At 40.1% G+C, this 17,873-nt stretch overlaps 4 protein-coding genes across 5 annotated transcripts; 2 read left to right on the forward strand and 2 right to left on the reverse strand.

Annotated features, from left to right (window-relative positions):
• Nucleotides 1-252: 252 nt before the first annotated feature.
• Nucleotides 253-3,237, reverse strand: LOC106368479 (tubulin gamma-1 chain). Its single transcript, XM_013808445.3, has 9 exons — nucleotides 2,956-3,237; nucleotides 2,680-2,880; nucleotides 2,484-2,595; nucleotides 1,375-1,934; nucleotides 1,216-1,290; nucleotides 1,098-1,142; nucleotides 874-999; nucleotides 681-785; nucleotides 253-590 (listed from the first exon to the last, which is right to left on the reverse strand). The coding sequence occupies exons 1-9, from the start codon at nucleotides 3,082-3,084 to the stop codon at nucleotides 522-524; spliced, it is 1,422 nt and encodes a 473-aa protein (XP_013663899.1). The 5' UTR covers nucleotides 3,085-3,237; the 3' UTR covers nucleotides 253-521.
• A 197-nt stretch (nucleotides 3,238-3,434) lies between these two features.
• LOC106368480 (mitochondrial adenine nucleotide transporter ADNT1) lies at nucleotides 3,435-5,768 on the reverse strand. The gene is made up of 8 exons (XM_013808446.3): nucleotides 5,464-5,768; nucleotides 5,319-5,367; nucleotides 5,067-5,230; nucleotides 4,949-4,986; nucleotides 4,392-4,504; nucleotides 4,168-4,281; nucleotides 3,745-4,095; nucleotides 3,435-3,663 (listed from the first exon to the last, which is right to left on the reverse strand). The coding sequence occupies exons 1-8, from the start codon at nucleotides 5,568-5,570 to the stop codon at nucleotides 3,580-3,582; spliced, it is 1,020 nt and encodes a 339-aa protein (XP_013663900.1). The 5' UTR covers nucleotides 5,571-5,768; the 3' UTR covers nucleotides 3,435-3,579.
• Nucleotides 5,769-11,127: 5,359 nt separating this feature from the next.
• LOC106365103 lies at nucleotides 11,128-11,891 on the forward strand. The gene has a single exon (XM_013804556.3). It carries the CDS (start codon nucleotides 11,302-11,304, stop codon nucleotides 11,731-11,733), a length of 432 nt encoding a protein of 143 aa, XP_013660010.1. The 5' UTR covers nucleotides 11,128-11,301; the 3' UTR covers nucleotides 11,734-11,891.
• A 1,923-nt stretch (nucleotides 11,892-13,814) lies between these two features.
• Nucleotides 13,815-17,683, forward strand: LOC106368481 (protein ENHANCED DISEASE RESISTANCE 4-like). 2 transcript variants are annotated; one of them, XM_048741356.1, is made up of 8 exons: nucleotides 13,923-14,258; nucleotides 14,290-14,306; nucleotides 14,388-14,526; nucleotides 14,771-16,541; nucleotides 16,614-16,674; nucleotides 16,770-16,993; nucleotides 17,081-17,319; nucleotides 17,598-17,683. In XM_048741356.1, exons 3-7 carry the CDS (start codon nucleotides 14,412-14,414, stop codon nucleotides 17,133-17,135), a joined length of 2,226 nt encoding a protein of 741 aa, XP_048597313.1. In that variant the 5' UTR covers nucleotides 13,923-14,258; nucleotides 14,290-14,306; nucleotides 14,388-14,411; the 3' UTR covers nucleotides 17,136-17,319; nucleotides 17,598-17,683. The 2 variants fall into 2 exon arrangements, with proteins under 2 accessions (XP_048597312.1, XP_048597313.1); XM_048741355.1 differs by having other exon boundaries at nucleotides 13,815-14,306.
• Nucleotides 17,684-17,873: the final 190 nt, after the last annotated feature.

Genomic DNA, 17,873 nt, shown 5'->3' on the forward strand with positions numbered 1-17,873 from the left:
TTTTGTAAACCATCTGAAAGATTATTTTAAATTCAAACGAGTAAAGTTACAAGAAAAAGTGAGTGTAATCCCAGATAGTTGATCAAAGATTGGGCCACAAGAGATTGAGAGGTGAAGCAAGTTGGCAAGTGGCCACACACAGAACTAATCTTCCACGGGCCCCAATAAGATCTTTCAACCCTTTACAAAGTTGTTGCCGTTTATTCTACTCTTTATTTCTTCAAGTCGGATAAAATAAAATGAAAAATCAGATAAAGCATGTATCCCCTCTATTCATGTTTGAAATTGGGACAATGATCAAGGACTAAAAATATAACAATGTTGCAAAAGTCGGTCTTCATCACACATCAAGATACATTAATAGTTTCATACCATTCAAGGTTTACGTGCCAACACTCTCAATCGTTACTACTTATCCTACCAAACACCATTATAATGTAAAAAGCCTATGATGACCTGAAAAATCTCATTTAAAAGTGAAAACATCATGACTTCACTCTGGATTTTCATTTAATCTTTACTTAGAACGCCATCCTAGGATCCACAACACCAGAAGCATTGCCTTCACCAGTTACAAGCTGTTCAGGATCCTGTGAGAGAGACACACATAGTATACAATAATCGTTTAGTGTCCCTCCATAACTGTGTTTATAGATGTTAAAAGCTGACTATATACATACCTCCATCCCCCATTTGATGTAATCTGGAGATTCACAGGCCTTGTACTCATCTACCAAACTCTCAATGATGTCTCTTGCTTCATCAAACTCTGAAAGATCATTGTCCTGTCCACACCCATAATTAATAGTCAAAGCTTTGGTGCACTAAACATAAAACCAAAACAAAGACAGAACATCTAAGAATTCAACTTACAAACATGGGAAACTTTCGGTAATTGTCAAGAAAAGCTTGCTTCTTCCTCAGTTTATCATATTGGCTCAAACATTTGCTGAAAAGGTGTCTGATGCTTGTGTGGCTTGCTAACATAAGACCACTCACCTGAAATATCAGATACACCACAATAAAGTAAAGAGTCTTTAGTCATATCTTCTCTTACTGGCAACCTAAGATACACATATGGAACAACGTATGATTACCCTGTGAGCAGTTTGAACGTATGGAGACTTCTTGGAAAGTGCAACCTGTCAAAGAAAAAAAATTGTGATGCAAAGTCCATGGTCAAGTAAAAAGCAATAACTCTCTTTGGTTAAGAACCTGTATGCTTGCAGGTCCCCATTCAATGAAGTTCACGAGCTTCCTTTCTCGTATCCTCTGCAAACTCTCATGCACCTAGCGAAACAACAAACACAGGCAGATAACATCATCAACCGGATTATAAGTCAGACAAGAATGGGGGCACAGAAGAGTTGGTACCTGAGTGGGATCGACTTCTCCTTGAATGATATTCAAGATCGATATGTACTTCGCCTGACTAGCTTCCTTGTTCCTAGCATAAGACGACACCATCACATTCTTCGGCTGCAGGAGCCTCCTCATGACATCCAGCACGGTCGTCTTACGAATGACATTCGCCTGGCGCTCAACGGTCAACGGAGTGTAACCCGTCATGAGGAAGTGACACCTCGGCGTCGGGATCAGAGACGCAAGCAAGCCAACCAAGTCGTTGTTCATGTATCCAGGATAACGCAGCGTGGTTGTGCTGGCGGACATCACGGTTGAGACTAGCGAATTCGTTTGAGCGAAGGTGGGGTTGGTGAGATGGAGGCGCTCCACGGCGATTCTAGTCAACGCGGTGTTGTCGAGGACGACGACGCAGTCAGCGTTTAAGGTGAGTCGTTTCAGTGTTAGAAGGGAGTTGTAAGGCTGGACGACCACATCACTTGTTTCCATCTGGTTGGGGAAGACGCTGTATGTCTGAACCAACTTCTTGCTGTAGCGGTCGTTCAAAGTCTCCAAGAGGTAAGAGCCCATACCTTCATTCAGATCACAAGAAGCAGTGAGTAAAGACTGAGAACGTTAACTCAAAAATTGGCTATATGACAAGTCACACAACAAGACGTATCATTTAGCAAATGCATTACAGACTAAACACCATAGAGGAATGTATTTAATCCTATAATAATACAGGAGTTGCGACAAATGCTTAATAAGTCATTCACAGTAGAAGCATCAGTAAATAAACCTGAGAACTTAAACTCAGAATGTCAAGAAGTCCCATAAAACTAAGCTTATGAGTTTACAAATTAGTCTATTGAGGAATGAATTTAATCTAAAAAAATAAAATTAATTAAGCAAATGCATTGCAGACTAAACAGCATGGAGAAAAGTCCTTAATGCTAAACTAATCTAGTGGCTTTCGACAAATGCTTAATAAGTCATTAACTTCATGCTAACATACAAAAAAAAAAGTCATTCTCCCTAAAAGAAGAAGCAGTAAATAAAGCCTAAACTCAGAATGTCAAGTCCCATAGCTTATAAGTTTGCAAACTAGACTCTAATGAGGAACGAGTGAGAGTGAAAACCTGAGCCAGTGCCACCAGCAATGGAATGGCAAAGAACAAAGCCCTCAAGGCTGTCACTCCCATCAGCTTCTCTATCAATCATGTCCATTATTTCCTCTTCAACCCCTTTCCCCTAAACCAAATTTAGCAAGTCATGTAACCATATCGAATTATTTCTTTCTTTCACAAATCAAACAAGTCGAGTAAACAAACAAACCTGGTGATAGCCACTGGCCCAGTTATTACCAGCACCACCACCGTGGTCAGCAACGAAGATGTTCTCATGGTTGTAGAGGTTCCTGTAGTCCCCGTTCTGAATCCCATTGATAACTCTAGGCTCCAGATCAATGAGAAGCGCTCGTGGGATGTAGTGCTGGTCATCCGCTTGGTAAAAAAACACATCTTTTCTATCACCTCCCTAATATAAATCCCATTTACCAAATTAGCTCAATCAGATAGAAACCCCCTAAACGACGTCGAATCAAATTGATACCTGAGTAGCGAAGTCTTCGAGGATACCGTCTTTACTGATGCCGTGCTCGAGGCAGAGCTGTTTCCAGAACTCCATCCCGATCTGGTTCCCGCATTGCCCTACTTGCAGCGTTATAATTTCTCTCGGCATCTTCTTCTTCTTCTCTCTATACTCTCCAGAAGAAAACTAGGGTTTTCGCGAGAGATCGATGATTGAGAAAATGAAATGATGGCGCGGATGCCTTTTTAAAACCCAAAAGTAAAAATCTCAGAGATAATTTAATTAAATTGCGGGCAAGAGAAGTCTGGTGGTTCGGTAAGAACATAGCCACACTGCACTCTCAGCTGCTAACCTGCGCTGATTGTTTTGTTCCCAAGGATTATTGGGCCTACTCTCGGCCCATTTTGTCTATTTTCTCGGCCCATTATGCCTTGGAAAAATATATATCTCATTAGTTCTTTCTGAAGTCTTAACCACAGGTACGCTATGTGTACGTACACTGAGTTTTAAATGAGTAATCTATTTGCTCCTGAGTCTTTTGATTATTAGTGTATTATTATTATTGGTGCAATACATAAAATCATGAATCTTAAATCTAAGATTTAAAAATATAAATCACGTGAACTCTCTTGTATCCTTCTTCTTTCAATCTGATATCCTGAACTCAACTCCTAGTATGTCCTTAACCTTCTCGTACGTCACAAACGCTATCGCTATCGATGGCACTACCTGAAAAACAAACACACATGGAACATATCTGATTCACCTGTCATTGAAGAGGATTATGAGAGTTGTTTCTTATAGACAAACCTTGACGGAGTTAGGGACCAAGCCCTTGTACAATGCACCAAGGCCTTCATGTCTAACCGTTTTCCTAAACGCATCAACCATTCCAGAATACTCTATCGGAGCTTTGCCTCTACCATCACCTGTGATAACCGATGAAGCGTCTTTCCAACCAACCATCTGCATTCTTCTACGAACTACGTCAAGTGGGTATGCAACGGTTTGGCCCATTGTTCCAGCTATGGCTCCACATGCGAGTCTTGTTGTCACCGTCAGCTCTGAAGTATTGTTGTCGATTATCCCAAAAGGTTTTGATTTGACCAGCCAGTCTTTTAGAGACTCGTAGACTGCAAAGTTAAGGCCTACGTAGGGAACCTGAGATTAAACAAAGCGTTAGTTTTGATGCATCGTGTAGCATATATTTATACATGTTGCGGTGGGACTCACAACTCCGATTACAGAGGGAAGCCATCCTCTGTACAAGGCTCTTGGTCCTTCCTGACGGAGGACCGTGGATAGTGCATGGACCATTCCTCTGTATTGATAAGGAGATTTGTCTGTCTGAACAGATAAGAAATGTAAAAGAAAATATGTTGTGTTTCAGACCAAGCAAATGATCTCTGTCTAAGTAGTGTTGTCACTCATGCTCATGAGATATAGAGATGCTTTACCTGGACAGTGAGCCTACCGCGCACCATGTCCATAGGGTAAGTGGCTGACATGGCAATGATTCCGGCACAAGCTCCAGCTCCAAGCCGTAAAAGAGGTGTGAGCTGAGCCTCATCTGTACAAACGAAGCGCCACAGAAAGGAACAGTTAACAAAATTCACCGAAAATAGATCAAACACACAGTAAGTTAACCAACTACCGCATATCATGAGGAGTTTTGAAATGGTAGATTTAGTTGAGGCATATACATATATCACTCTCAAAACGTAAATATGAAGTTAGCAACACCTCTCATTGGGTTTCGTATACATTGCAAGTTATCCACCGAACATGGATCTCCAGAACAAATTGACCAACTATAATAATATATCATGGAGAATTACAAAGGTGGATTCCTAAAAAACTTGGTATCAAAGCACAAAAGTGATATATGTAACAATTTAACCAACTATAACATATCACTAGCTCAAAAAACGTAAAATAAATTAGAAACACCTCTCATTGGTTGTTATACATTGCAATTGCCTGGGTCTAGTAATCATCATAAGAATTGACTTACCGTTCCCTGTCTGTTGTCGGTAGAGGTAGAGTATCCCCCTGTCATAAAGAGTAAGCATCAAAACCAATGCAAAAAAAAAGACTAAAAAGAACAACTTCAAAGATTCATGATCATATACTTGGAAGCCTGCTCGTAGCTGAAGAACTTGACGGCAGAGTTAGGAACAATACGAGCACAGTTAGCACCATTGCCTTTGAACAATCCACGGAAGCCTTCAGTCCTCCATATATACTTCAATCCTTGAACTGTCCCATTGTACTTTATACTGTGTGGATTTTGAACCTTGAAGAGAACACAAAGCAAGCCAATTAAAGCAACATTCCATACTCAATTCCAAAGACCATCAATGTCAAGATAAGTACAACAACACCTGTAGTAAAATCTTCAGTCTCTCCAACGGAGCAACAGCAGTTCTCGACCTGATCTCCGACAATAACAATCCAAAAATTGAAACTTTTGGTAATAAAATGACACACAGGACCAAAAAGAAAGAGAATTTTGGAAGAGGAACTCACACTCCGCCGGCAACGCCACCGGCGATCAAAGACTTGCAGATCCCGATTACGGCATTGCTCGGAGCTTTATTAACCCCTTCCCTCCTCTTCACATCCTCCGATGCCATTAAAAAAAAAAGAGAGAACAAAGCTAATTAATCGAACCGAACCAATCTCCCTCGAACTGAAACAAATCTAAAAAATCCAATTTCTTCTCAGTGTGTCTCCTTCTATTGAGTTTTTTTTTAAGGTTGTTCTGTCTGTGACGGCTCTCTGCGCTTAACTGAAAGTGAGGTTTCAACTCTGCACAACACACAAACGGATTCAATCCTGTTTTAACGCCGTGCAAACTGTATTTTATACTCACGCTTTCTGGTGTTGACACGTGGAGAGCCGTCCACCAGAGCGGTTAAACCGGATAGGTCCTTGTTGTTGAATTTAATCTGAGCCGTTGGATCTTGTGTCGATCGAGTGGTTTACGATGATTTAGTAAAGTCACTAGATTAAATCTTTGTAGGGACCATCAATCTAACCGAAAATGTAGTTGTGAATCTCGTCGGTATGAGTTAACGGCACGCGACTCCGTTCCTCGGTTCTTATCTTATCCTCTATACGATGTTATATAATAATGTTATTTTACATTATTCGTTATCTTGTGATGTTTAGAAATAAAACTGCTGTTCCGATCTCAAAGTTAATAGACGTTACAAAAAAAATGTACTTCTTTCTTTATGCTTCAAGTAGTATAAGTTTATTCAATTGAGTAACGTTAACGGACCCAACAAGATAAAGTGCTTTCTATAACTAACCTAATCGATAAGCTTGGACTCTCTTCTGTAGGCCCACTAGTAGGAACATGCTCTCTTCTGGAGCTCGCTAACCAGTAAACTCAAACTAGTTAATAAGTTTGGCTGCTAATCTGTGACATAATAGAATGAAACGAACTAGTAATGAACTCTTCGTATGTTTTTCTTTTACTAGTTAAATGTAAAACAAATCATCTGATCAGCTTGTTTAACTCTTTTTTATAAAGTTCAGAACTTTTCATCTATTAAGTTTCATTCTGTATTAACTTACAAAAAAAAAAGTTTCATTCTGTAATATATTATTGCTCTTTCTTCTTTATGGCCAACATTAAGAAAAAAAAAAACTATTAGGAGTAATTAATCGTCAAAGATAGTGAAAGTGGAAGTGTTTCCCTTGAATTCATTTACATGATTACACAAGTATATATTGAGGAGATCGTTACAAGAGAGTAGGGATATGCCCAAGTATATAGGTAACGATATCATAACAAGAATGGAATATTCTTGTTGACTAACACCCTCCCTCAGTCGCAGCGTCGAGCTTTGAGACGCCAAGACTGGACCTGAAGCTGATGAACAGGGAAGAAGGAAGTCCTTTGGTGAAAATGTCTGCATACTGTGAAGAAGCCGGTATGTGTAATACTCGTACCTGCCCCATCTGCACCTTTTCTCTCACAAAATGTATATCTATTTCAATGTGTTTGGTGCGTTGATGTTGAACAGGGTTTGAGCTGAGATAAACGGCACTGATATTGTCACAGTAGACTATGGTGGCTCGCTGTAGAGGGCAGTGCATCTCGAGAAGAAGATTGCGTAGCCAGCAAGTCTCTGCGACTGCGTTTGCGACACCCTTGTATTCGGCTTCAGCACTCGATCTTGACACTGTCTGTTGACGCTTTGCAGACCAGGAGAGAAGATTGTCGCCTAAGAAGACGCAGAAGCCTGAAGTGGATCGCCGTGTTGAGGGGCATCCAGCCCAGTCAGCGTCTGAGTACGCTGTTAATGCCATCTGCTGGTTTCGAAGTAGTTGTAACCCTTTGTCTTTTGTACCTTGTAAGTACCGAAGAATGCGCCGTAGGGCCTGCATATGTAAATCTCGAGGATCATGCATAAATAAACAGATTTGTTGAACCGCATACGCGATGTCCGGGCGTGTAAAAGTCAAATATTGCAGAGCACCCGCTAAGCTTCGATACTCTGTAGGATTATCAACTGGTTTACCAATGTCTTCTGCTAGCTTGGCTTTCATGTCAACTGGTGTAGAGACCGGTTTGCAGTCATGCATACCTGCCCGCTTAATTATGTCCTCTGCGTAATGACTTTGGTGCAGGAAAAGACCCTTGTCGTTGTGAATTGCGGCAATGCCAAGAAAGGAGTTGATCAGACCACCATCCGTCATTGGAAATTCTTTCTTCATAGCGTTAGTTACCTTGGTCGTAAGAGAAGGGGATGATGTGGTGACAATTATGTCATCGACATAAAGGAGAACATATGCGAGGTCAGACCCGTTCTTGAGAACAAACAGGCTTGCGTCGCTTTTGCTTTGTTTGAACCCTTGGCGCGTAATGAAGCTAACGAATCTTGCATTCCATGCACGAGGAGCCTGCTTCAAGCCATATATCGAACGTTTGAGCTTACAAACATAGTCCGGTCGTGATTTGTCAACGAAGCCCGGCGGTTGTGACATATATACAGTTTCATCAAGAGTGCCGTGTAGGAATGCATTCTGAACGTCGAGCTGATAGACTGGCCAGGAGTTTGTTAAGGCAACATGGAGCACACTGCGGATGGTAGCAGGCTTAACCACTGGGCTGAATGTCTCCGAAAAATCAATACCCTCTTCTTGAGATTTTCCATTAGCGACTAGGCGCGCTTTGTTCTTTTTAAAAACACCCTGCGCATCAAACTTTTCCTTGTATAGCCACATAGAATGAACAATATTAGTGTGCTTAGGACGAGGCACCAAATCATAAGTACCACTTTTAATAATGGCATCATACTCACTGTTAACAGCCGGTGTCCAATTAGGATCAGAGAGAGCTTGATGAATGTTTTTAGGAAGAGGTGATCTGTTTTGAGTAAGCAGGGAGAGGACTTGTTTAGTTTTTCGGATCCCATGCTTGGAGCGAGTGGTCATTGAATGCCTTGTAGGCTCATTTGTCTGAGGAACAGCTTGAGCGGGTAGAGGAGGATTTGATGAGATAGGTGCTGGTGGAGTAGGAAGGGTTCCAGCAGGGGTGGTTAGAATTTTCTGAAGAATGGGTGATGTGTTTGACTCAAGGAAGTCGTATGACGTTTCTGTAGGTTTGGAAGAATCGCCATACGGGAACTGATTTTCATCAAAAACCACATGACGTGATAGAATGATCTTTCTAGTTTCAAGGTCAAAACATCTGTAACCCCGATGAGATTGAGGGTAGCCTAGAAAGATGCAACGAGTTGAGCGGGGGGCTAGTTTCGAAAGAGATGAATGGTTCTGGTTAGGGAAACAGAGGCAGCCGAAAACTCTTAAATGAGAATAAGAAACTGGCTTGTTGAATAGAGTAGTATAAGGCACTTTGTTATCTATCGCCTTTGATGGCAAGAGATTGAGAACATGAACTGAGACATGAAGGGCTTCTACCCAAAAAGAAGAAGGTAGTTTAGCTTGAAAGAGAAGAGTTCGTACAGAGTTGTTTATTGTACGTATCATTCTCTCAGAACGTCCGTTTTGTTGAGACGTGTAAGGACATGAGAACCGGAAAGTGATGCCTTTTTCTGCAAAGAAGTTATGAAACTTTGAGTTGTTAGACTCCGTTCCATTATCACATTGTAATGATTTTATTTTTGTTTTGAAATGGTTTTCGACATAGTTGGAGAAGATTTTGAATTTGGAGAAAACTTCTTCCTTGGATCGTAAAGGGTAAACCCAAAGGTAGTGAGAGTATTGATCCAAGAAGAGAACATAATACTTGATTCCACTCAAACTTTGAACTGGTGAGGTCCATAGGTCTGAGTGTACTATGTCGAAGGAAGCAGTGACAGTAGAGTCAGAAGACATGAAAGGCATTTTTATTTGTTTGCCAAATTGGCAAGCATCACAGACCGAAGCCATGTCATGTTTATTACAAAGCAAAACATTAGAGGAAAGCAGAGAAGAAAGTGTTTGATTGCTTAAATGAGAAAGACGACGATGCCAAGTGGTTGAAGTCGTCGTAAGAAAAGCTGAAGGAGTTGTGTTTGGCTTATTTGTGGAGGAGAAAACCGGATAAAGATCACCAGTACTGTCACTGCGGAGAATCGTCTGTCGAGTTCGAAGGTCCTTCACAGAAAAACCAAATGGATCAAACTCAATGGAACAAGAGTTATCTTTAGTAAATTTACGCACAGAGATTAGATTTTTAATGATTGAAGGGGTGACCAAAACAGAGGATAAGTTGAGGTTGCGTGAAGAAGAAGGAAATGAGAAAGAACCAGATTTAAGAATGGGAATGCGATCACCATTGGCGACTGTAACAGTGTGTCCGGTGTCAAGATTAAAAGTAGACTGTAGATTACCTGCCGAGTTGGACAGATGTGATGTCGCCCCTGAGTCCATGTACCATTGATGATCAGTCGGGTCCGTTAGTGTCATCGTATTGAATGCAGAGGCGAAGTCTGTAGTCATAACCGGATAGTTGTTATTTGCCGCTGGAGTGAACGTCGGAACGTTGAGAGCTTGCTGAGGCGTTGAGGGTCTTGGACCGAGAAGACCTTGATTCTGGAACTGTTGCTGCATCGGTTGGTTCCACTGATTGCTTTGCTGTTGGAGCCAGTAAGGGTAGCCGTTGTTCCAGTACTGAGGACTCCATTGGTTGTAGAAAGGACGTTGATTATTGTACCCTCTGCCTCTGCCTCTGTTGTTCTTCCTGAAGCCTCTGTTGTTGTTGAAAGGCCGTTGTTGTTGTTGCTGAGTGTTGAGCTTCTGCGGAGTAGATGAAGCTTCGACGTTGAGAACTTTTTCAGAGGAGGAAGTATCTTTATGAGCAGAAGTCTTCTTGCCGCGTTTAAGGCGATCCTCCTCAAGCATGAGCATTGATCTGGCATCATCAAAACTTGGAAACGGTTGGCGATGCATGATGACGTTGATGATGTTCTCGTACTTCTCGCTTAAACCGTTGAGAAGGTAGGTGACTTGCGTCCTCTCTGTGACCGGAGCGTCTACATTCGCGAGGAGATCAGAGATAGATTTGAGTTCTTGGGCGTAGGTATGGATGGACTTGTCACCAATTTCGATGTTCCTGAGATCATGATCTAACTGGATGGCTCTGGCTTCTTTGTTGTTGCGGAAAAAATTCTCCACTTTGATCCAGATTTGACGAGCTGTACCACCAGTTACGAAAGCGCTTTTGAAGAGATTCTTTGACAGTGTGCCATATAGCCAAAGCTTAACCAGACCATCTCGTTTTTTCCATTGCTGATCATTGTCGTCTGTAGGAAGAAGAGTACCGTCAAGGTGTCCTGAGACATCAAAAGACTGGCAGTGTGTGAGGAAAAGTTCTTTCCAGGCATCATAGTTGTGATCGTCTGTGTCAAGAATGAGAGGAATATGCTGTTTTATGTTTGTCACGCCATAAGCACGATCAAGGTTTGTTTGTTGATCAGCCATGATCGCTGATAGAGAGAGAGACAGAGAGAAAAGGATTGAGGATAGAAGATCGAATAGAAAGGTAAGAAGGAAAAAAAAAAAAAAAAAAAAAATGGTTCAGGAGAGCGAAGGCTCTGATACCATGAAAGTGGAAGTGTTTCCCTTGAATTCATTTACATGATTACACAAGTATATATTGAGGAGATCGTTACAAGAGAGTAGGGATATGCCCAAGTATATAGGTAACGATATCATAACAAGAATGGAATATTCTTGTTGACTAACAGATAGAAACAAATATCGCCAGCTTGGATGTTATAATAAGACCATGCATATGACCAGATACAAAAACTAAAGGAAGAAAACAAAACACCTTAAAAACACTTAAAACACACTCACATTGTCAGAAACCTACATCGAGAAACACACTTCTACACAAACACGTTCATGAAGAACACCACAGAGAAGACCAAGAAGATGGTTTGTGATGATCACGATAATGATCGCATACTATGGGATTGTGGAAGTCCACTTTATGACTCCTACGAGCTCGTCTCTCTCACTCACATCATCGAACGCCACTTCATGTATCTCCCCTCTCTCTCCGGCGCCAGAAAAATTAGTTCTTCTCGTACACCGTCAGATTTGGGAGATAAGGCGAATCGCGCAGCCAGCACCGTCGTGGATCTATGCTGTTCCTCTGATTCGACTACGGGAAAATTATTGGGTGGCGTTTTTGGGAAGAAATGGTGGAAGTCAAAGAAAAATGCAGATGTCGTGGAGGAGGAACACAATAAGATGAAGACCAAGAAGGTGTTTCATCGGGTTCTCTCTAGGTTAAGGATCCCTACCACAAGATCTGGTTCTCTGAAGATGTGATGTTTCTCTCCTTCGTAAAAAAAAAAAGATTAATTATTGTTTGTATAATTTGAAGTTTTATCGAATAAACTGTAATGAGAATGTGATTTGAACTTTGTTGCTCCATTGATAAAATGCAGATTTGTTGCATTTTTAATATTGACATTATCATCATCATATACTGAACGTTAAGAGTATGTAAAGTGTGAACTTTTGGATTAACATGGCAATCCACGTTTACGTCATAAAATATGAGATGTAACGCTTAGAAGCAGTTAAGATACCAGCGGTTACTAACAATAAATAAAATTAAATAATTTCACAATTTTCTTTGCAGTATTTTGTAATATGCAAAACTCAAACAGATAAACGTTACTTGCGTTTACATCTTGCAATAAAATAACTTCAACAATAGCTAGGGATGTGCACACAAAAAGAAACAATAATAAGGGATAAAACAATTGTAACGTAAAAAAACATGCAAGTAAATCTGTGTGTTATATAAGAAAAACTTAAGTAAAAAAAGCATGGAAGATCTTAAATAGTTGAGTGTTTATCGTATAGTATTAGTGTGATTACAAGCTTTGAGACAAGAAAACAACCTTCTCTGTTACTGGTCACTACACATTTATAACCGTCCTCTCAGGTAATGTTACTGTTTGCCTGATGATGATGACATTTTTAGCAAACTATCGAAATTAATTGTTGGAATCTAGCTAAAAGGAAATGATGTGAATTATTAGCATATATATTAATAAAGGAAATTTAGATCTCGAATCCAAAAGGGAGTGTCAGAAGAAAAATGTGAACTTGATAGAAAACACAAGTGAATAAGAAGGACAAAACATGTGAAGCAATGGGTATATTGGCTCTAGAATATTTCATGATTTGTCTGACAATAGTCTAACAAACACATGGTTTATTGACCTAGTCAATGAATTAGTCTTGGAAACTTGGTAATTTCATAATCTGATCAATGATTATTTTGATGTATTGAGAAACTCGCAAATGGGCTCATTGGTTCAAGTTTATTATGGCCCATATAATACAAGATTTGAACGGAGTCAAAATGCTGCTTTGTGTTCTCGTTAGTATCACTTTTTCTTTTAGCATATAGTTTTAGTTTAGCCGTTACAAGATTCTATGTAAAGCACTAAAGCTCAAGATATCAATGAGCATCTACAAAAGCTTGATTCCTCTTATCCAATTGGTATAAGTTATGAATTTCATATGACATCTTTATCTTTAATATACCAAATATTTTCCAATGCAAAATAACAAAAGATTATAAATCTATTTCCTATTATCTATCAAAGATTATTCTTGTTAAAATCAAAGCAAGAATGTGTTGTAATGAAGATATAAAAAGATAAGTAAATAATGCTCATTTCTTCGTCTGTGGTTAGTACTTAGTAGTAAAGATAGAGATCACACTAAAGTAAAAGTCATAAAAAACAGTCAAAAGAAGCACACCGAAGAAAAATGTGAGTTATATTCCCACAAAGAAATCAGGAAAGTGGGCCCACCATTGGTGGTTCGTTTGGTGTGATATCAGGTCCCACTATATGTACACATGGGCCACTTTTATTAACGTTTCTTTCTTCTTTGACCTTTAATTTACGAATATTTCCTTTTCTTGCCATCTAATTTTTATTTATCGTTTTTCGTCATATTGTTGTTATTTTGCTCAAATTTATAAAAATGCTATAAATATTTTTCAAAATACTAGTCTGTCACATCTTTTAACAAAGGCCAAAACCCTGCTTTTCTTTTTACCTCAGTGGTCGCTGACATCGAAGCTAAAAAGAAAAGCTATTACATATACTCTATGGTTGTTATAAAAAGCAAAAGCAAAACTTCTTACTTTTCTTTATAGTTTGGTTAATTCTTGATTGTGTTGGTGGTGGTCTCTATCTATATGTTGTACAATACAATGTCCACATTGAAACATACATACATGTAACGCATAAATTAAAAAAATATTTAAAAACCAATCATTTTTACACATTATTATTATTGAAAAACCAAAGTAAGTGGTAAAAACGTACAGGTCAGCATAAATGTACAGACGGCAGAAGATTAGACGGAACTCAGAGTGGATGCTCCGTTTGGTTAGAGTGGGGTTGCGTCACAGCTCAGAAGGGAGAGAGAATAATTGAAACTAGTAGTAAAACGCTCACTGTGAAACGCAGTCGTTTTAATGAACGCCGTTTATTTATTTCTTTTTTACCCAAGTGAGTGATTATTTTATTTTTATACTCTTGTCTGCTACCACCGTGTGAAAAGGAGCGAGAATTGCAGAAACATATTAGCAAAAACCCAGAGAGATTTTTTCTCCCAACAAGACCAAACTAGAGAACAAGTAACCATAAAAGGCAAACAGAGATTCACAAGTTTGCTTACTTTCTCTTTTAACTCCAAAGTTATGATTTTTATCTCTCAGACAGCATTTTCCTCTGTCTTTTTCTCTTTGTGATTTTTCTCTTATTCTTGGTTTTGGGTTTTCCGAGAAAACCCAAGATACAAAACAGAGGATCTGGTAGAGCACGAGAGAAGCTTAAACCCAAACCAAAGAAGAAACCTCTGAGCTAAAGGTTCAGTTTTTTTTTTACATTTCTTTGCTTCAAAAATCTTTCCTTTTATACTCATTCTCCTTTTAATTACTTCTTTATCAGACGTTTAATTGGAAAGGAAAAAAAATGGCTGAGTCGACAAAACTTAGACTAGTTCGTTGTCCAAAGTGCGAGAATCTCTTATCAGAGCCTGAAGATTCCCCTTTCTTCCAGTGCGGTGGCTGCTTCACCGTCCTTCGTGGTATAACTTCTGAGCTCCCAATAATTAAGTGCTTATAACTTTGATGAGTGTGCTTTTTGATAGAATCAATGTGTGAAGAATTTTTTTTTTTTAAGACTTTTATAAGTTCTTGTTTTGATGTTCTTAAGACGAGAAGAGTTTATCAGCTTCTGTTCTGTCTTTTTAAAAAAAAAAAAATTCAAATTTAAGTAGTTTTGTGTTTCTTTATGTACTCCTAAAGAGACTTTGTTTAACTACATAACAGCCAAAATCAAGGAGCGTGAAGTAGATTCGGTTTCAGACAAGTCCGTGGAAGATAGAGCCAAACCAGTTTCAGTTAACTCAACTAGTTCCCCTGAGAAAGCTAGTCAAACCTCGTTATCTGACTCTGATGTTCCACCAGCTTCTCCTTCTTTGAGACACCAGCTAAACGTTCCACTTGCCGCTGAGAGTGATCCTTGTTCTAAAACCAAACCTTTTGATGTCGGTGGTAACAGCTTGTTGGATAAAGATGACCCTAAATCTCAATCCGGGAGACAAGAACCCGGTTTAGATCGGTTTAGGAAAAGAACAACCAAGAGATGTGACTCTGATAGTGTCATCAACAACAACAACAACAGATTGTCCACTTCAATGTATCCTCCTCTTTCTGATGAAGGCACTTCTTCTGGTCCTAACTACTTGCCAGACTCACAGAGCCGTGAAGCTATCGAGCAAGACCGAGCTGGACTTTTGAGACAGTTGGATAAGCTCAAAGAACAGCTTGTTCAGTCTTGCAACGTCGCTGGCGACAACAAACCTAAAGAACAGGTTCCCAACAAGGCTCCTCCGGTTCGGTTTTACAGTTCCGGAACAGGTCCTTCTTATTACCATCCTGAACCGCAGTTTCCTTACAGCAACAATGACCATCATGGTCTGATGCATCCTTCTTACGGAAGAGGAGTCCTCTTCTCCGGAGGAGGACAGTATCTTGGCAATAACAACGATCTCTTCCAGCAAAACGGTCCGTTTCATCTCTCCTCTTGCACTTGTTACCACTGCTGGAGAGGCTCAGTGATCCCTCACGACGCACCTTACAACGCCGGGTTCTATCCTCCTGAGAGCGTCATGGGTTTTGCTCCTCCACCTCATAACCATAGAGCCTTCCCTCCTTCTCGTGCTCCGCCGCTTCATCAGCCTCATGGAAGATGGCCTGTGGACTCTCTTCCGCGTGTTCGTCCTCCTCCTAAGGTTGTGTTATCAGGAGGTTCTCGTCATATCCGCCCCTTGGCGGGTGGTGCACCGTTCATAACGTGTCAGAACTGCTTCGAGCTTCTCCAGCTGCCGAAGAAACCTGAAGCTGGAGGAGGAGGAGGGAAGAAAGAGGTGAAGATGAGATGCGGCGCGTGCTCTTGTTTGATTGACTTGTCTGTTGTCAACAACAAGTTTGTTCTCTCTGCAGCAAACAACACAGGAGAGGCTCAGCCTCGTGTGGCTGCTGCTGCTGCTGATTACACCTCTGATGACTATGATCTTCTCGGCTACGTGTTCCATTCGTTGGACGATGAGCAAGATAAGTCTCAAGACGTGCAGATAGTTCGTTCTCATTCCGCTAGCCTCTCTGAGGACGAGCTTAGTTCAGACAGTCTAACAGCTAAGCCGCTTGACTCGCCTCTTCACGAGAACTTTGTTAACTACTCTTCGATCAACCACGAGAGGGCTGGAGCGGGCAGCCGCAGCTTTAGTTCGGATCAGGAGAGGGTGACACTGAGTAAGACGATGAGACAGAACTCAATGAAGGAGGTCTCGCTTGCGAGTGAGATGGAGGTTTCTTTCAACGACTACAGTGGAGTGTCTAAAGACCATCATCACCAGCAAAGATCAAAGAAGAACGGGTTCGCTAGCATTGTGAAGAAGAGCTTCAAGGATCTGACAAAGTCTATTCATAACGATGAAGGGAATAGAAGCAGTGTTTCTATAAATGGACATGGTTTGACAGAACGTATGCTGAGAAAAGCTGAGAAGCAAGCAGGAGCCATTCAGCCAGGAAGCTACTGGTATAATAACATTGTGTGACTCTTATTGTTATAACATTGTGTGACTCTTATATAATGTGTGTTTATTTCTAGGTATGATTATAGAGCTGGGTTCTGGGGAGTTATGGGAGGTCCAGGTCTTGGAATAATACCGGTAACTTTAACACACGTTTTGATAATTGCTTATTGTCAATGTGTTGTATCTAAAGCTTTGTTGTTTGTTGTTTGTTGTTGTTGGTGGTGGTGTAGCCATTTATAGAGGAGTTAAACTTCCCAATGCCAGAGAACTGTGCAGGTGGGACGACAGGAGTGTTTGTGAACGGAAGAGAGCTTCACCGTAAGGATTTGGAGTTGCTTGCGGGTAGAGGGCTTCCTCCAGACAGAGATAGGTCATACATTGTGGACATTACCGGTAGAGTTATAGATGAAGACACTGGCGAAGAGCTTGATTGCCTTGGGAAACTTGCCCCAACGTAAGCTTTTTTTTTTTTTTGGCTTGCTCTTTCCTCTTGACAAGAAAGATTATGTGACATATGTTTGGTATTGTTGGGATGGTGTAGGATTGAGAAGTTGAAGCGTGGGTTTGGGATGAGATGTCCAAAGAGAGCTACTTGAAGGCAGAGATGCTTGCGGAGCAAGGCAACTACAAATTTGTCAAAAGGAAAGAAGTTATGGAATTTGTCAAGACACTAATTATTAAATATTATTGGTTGTTTTCTTCAAAACTAGTTGTGATCTCATGTTGAAATCTGTCAACTTTTAGTATTTGTAGTCATTTTTTTTTTAATGTCAAACAAAGGGGGTGATTGGTAGTTGCTGTAGGTGCTGTCCACAGCCCTATTTATTTCCACAGCACCAAATTCAGAGCAATCAAGCTTTAAATTTTTTTTTGAAACCACAGCTCTTAAAATATCCTACAGCTGTACAAGTGCTCTGCAGAGCCAAATATCCAAAGCAATTTTTAGTGCTTCAATAAAATTCTACAGCAATAAAATCTAAAGCCACAGCAAAAAGTCTACAGATTTTTTTCTACAGCAAAATATTTAAAGCTACAGCCATTACCAATCGGACCTAAAGCTTGTCACAATCGATATGGTAGTATTTATTAAGCAAATGAGGTCCGGTAAATATGTCACTGAATGCTCACAGATTGTTTTTCCGCATTACGCGCTGATTTATATTTTAAATCTGTTAAATTTATCAGAAAAAATTATGCGATCTTTCTGCATTTTATATTTTTAAAATTCGGAATAAATGTTTTTGTTTAACCATTCTAAAAATGCAATATATAAACTTCTAGAATGTGTATCATTACTTTAAGGTGATTTTGGTCTCTGGTGAAGTAAACAATAC

The sequence above is a fragment of the Brassica napus genome, chromosome A9 (assembly GCF_020379485.1).
Source record: "Brassica napus cultivar Da-Ae chromosome A9, Da-Ae, whole genome shotgun sequence".
Lineage (NCBI taxonomy): Eukaryota > Viridiplantae > Streptophyta > Magnoliopsida > Brassicales > Brassicaceae > Brassica > Brassica napus.

Excerpts from the sequence above, each read along its gene's own strand:
- LOC106368479 (XM_013808445.3), bottom strand. The coding sequence starts at position 3,084 with ATGCCGAGAGAAATTATAACGCTGCAAGTAGGGCAATGCGGGAACCAG. Across the intron at positions 1,935-2,483 it reads TGCTGGTGGCACTGGCTCAG|GTATGGGCTCTTACCTCTTG; the intron begins GTTTTCACTCTC and ends ATCTGAATGAAG. Across the intron at positions 786-873 it reads ACCGAAAGTTTCCCATGTTT|GACAATGATCTTTCAGAGTT; the intron begins GTAAGTTGAATT and ends GGGTGTGGACAG.
- LOC106368480 (XM_013808446.3), bottom strand. The coding sequence starts at position 5,570 with ATGGCATCGGAGGATGTGAAGAGGAGGGAAGGGGTTAATAAAGCTCCG. Across the intron at positions 5,231-5,318 it reads GACTGAAGATTTTACTACAG|GTTCAAAATCCACACAGTAT; the intron begins GTGTTGTTGTAC and ends GTTCTCTTCAAG. Across the intron at positions 3,664-3,744 it reads TGGTCCCTAACTCCGTCAAG|GTAGTGCCATCGATAGCGAT; the intron begins GTTTGTCTATAA and ends TTTGTTTTTCAG.
- LOC106365103 (XM_013804556.3), top strand. The coding sequence starts at position 11,302 with ATGAAGAACACCACAGAGAAGACCAAGAAGATGGTTTGTGATGATCAC.
- LOC106368481 (XM_048741355.1), top strand. The coding sequence starts at position 14,412 with ATGGCTGAGTCGACAAAACTTAGACTAGTTCGTTGTCCAAAGTGCGAG. Across the intron at positions 16,542-16,613 it reads ATTCAGCCAGGAAGCTACTG|GTATGATTATAGAGCTGGGT; the intron begins GTATAATAACAT and ends GTTTATTTCTAG. Across the intron at positions 16,994-17,080 it reads CTTGGGAAACTTGCCCCAAC|GATTGAGAAGTTGAAGCGTG; the intron begins GTAAGCTTTTTT and ends GGGATGGTGTAG.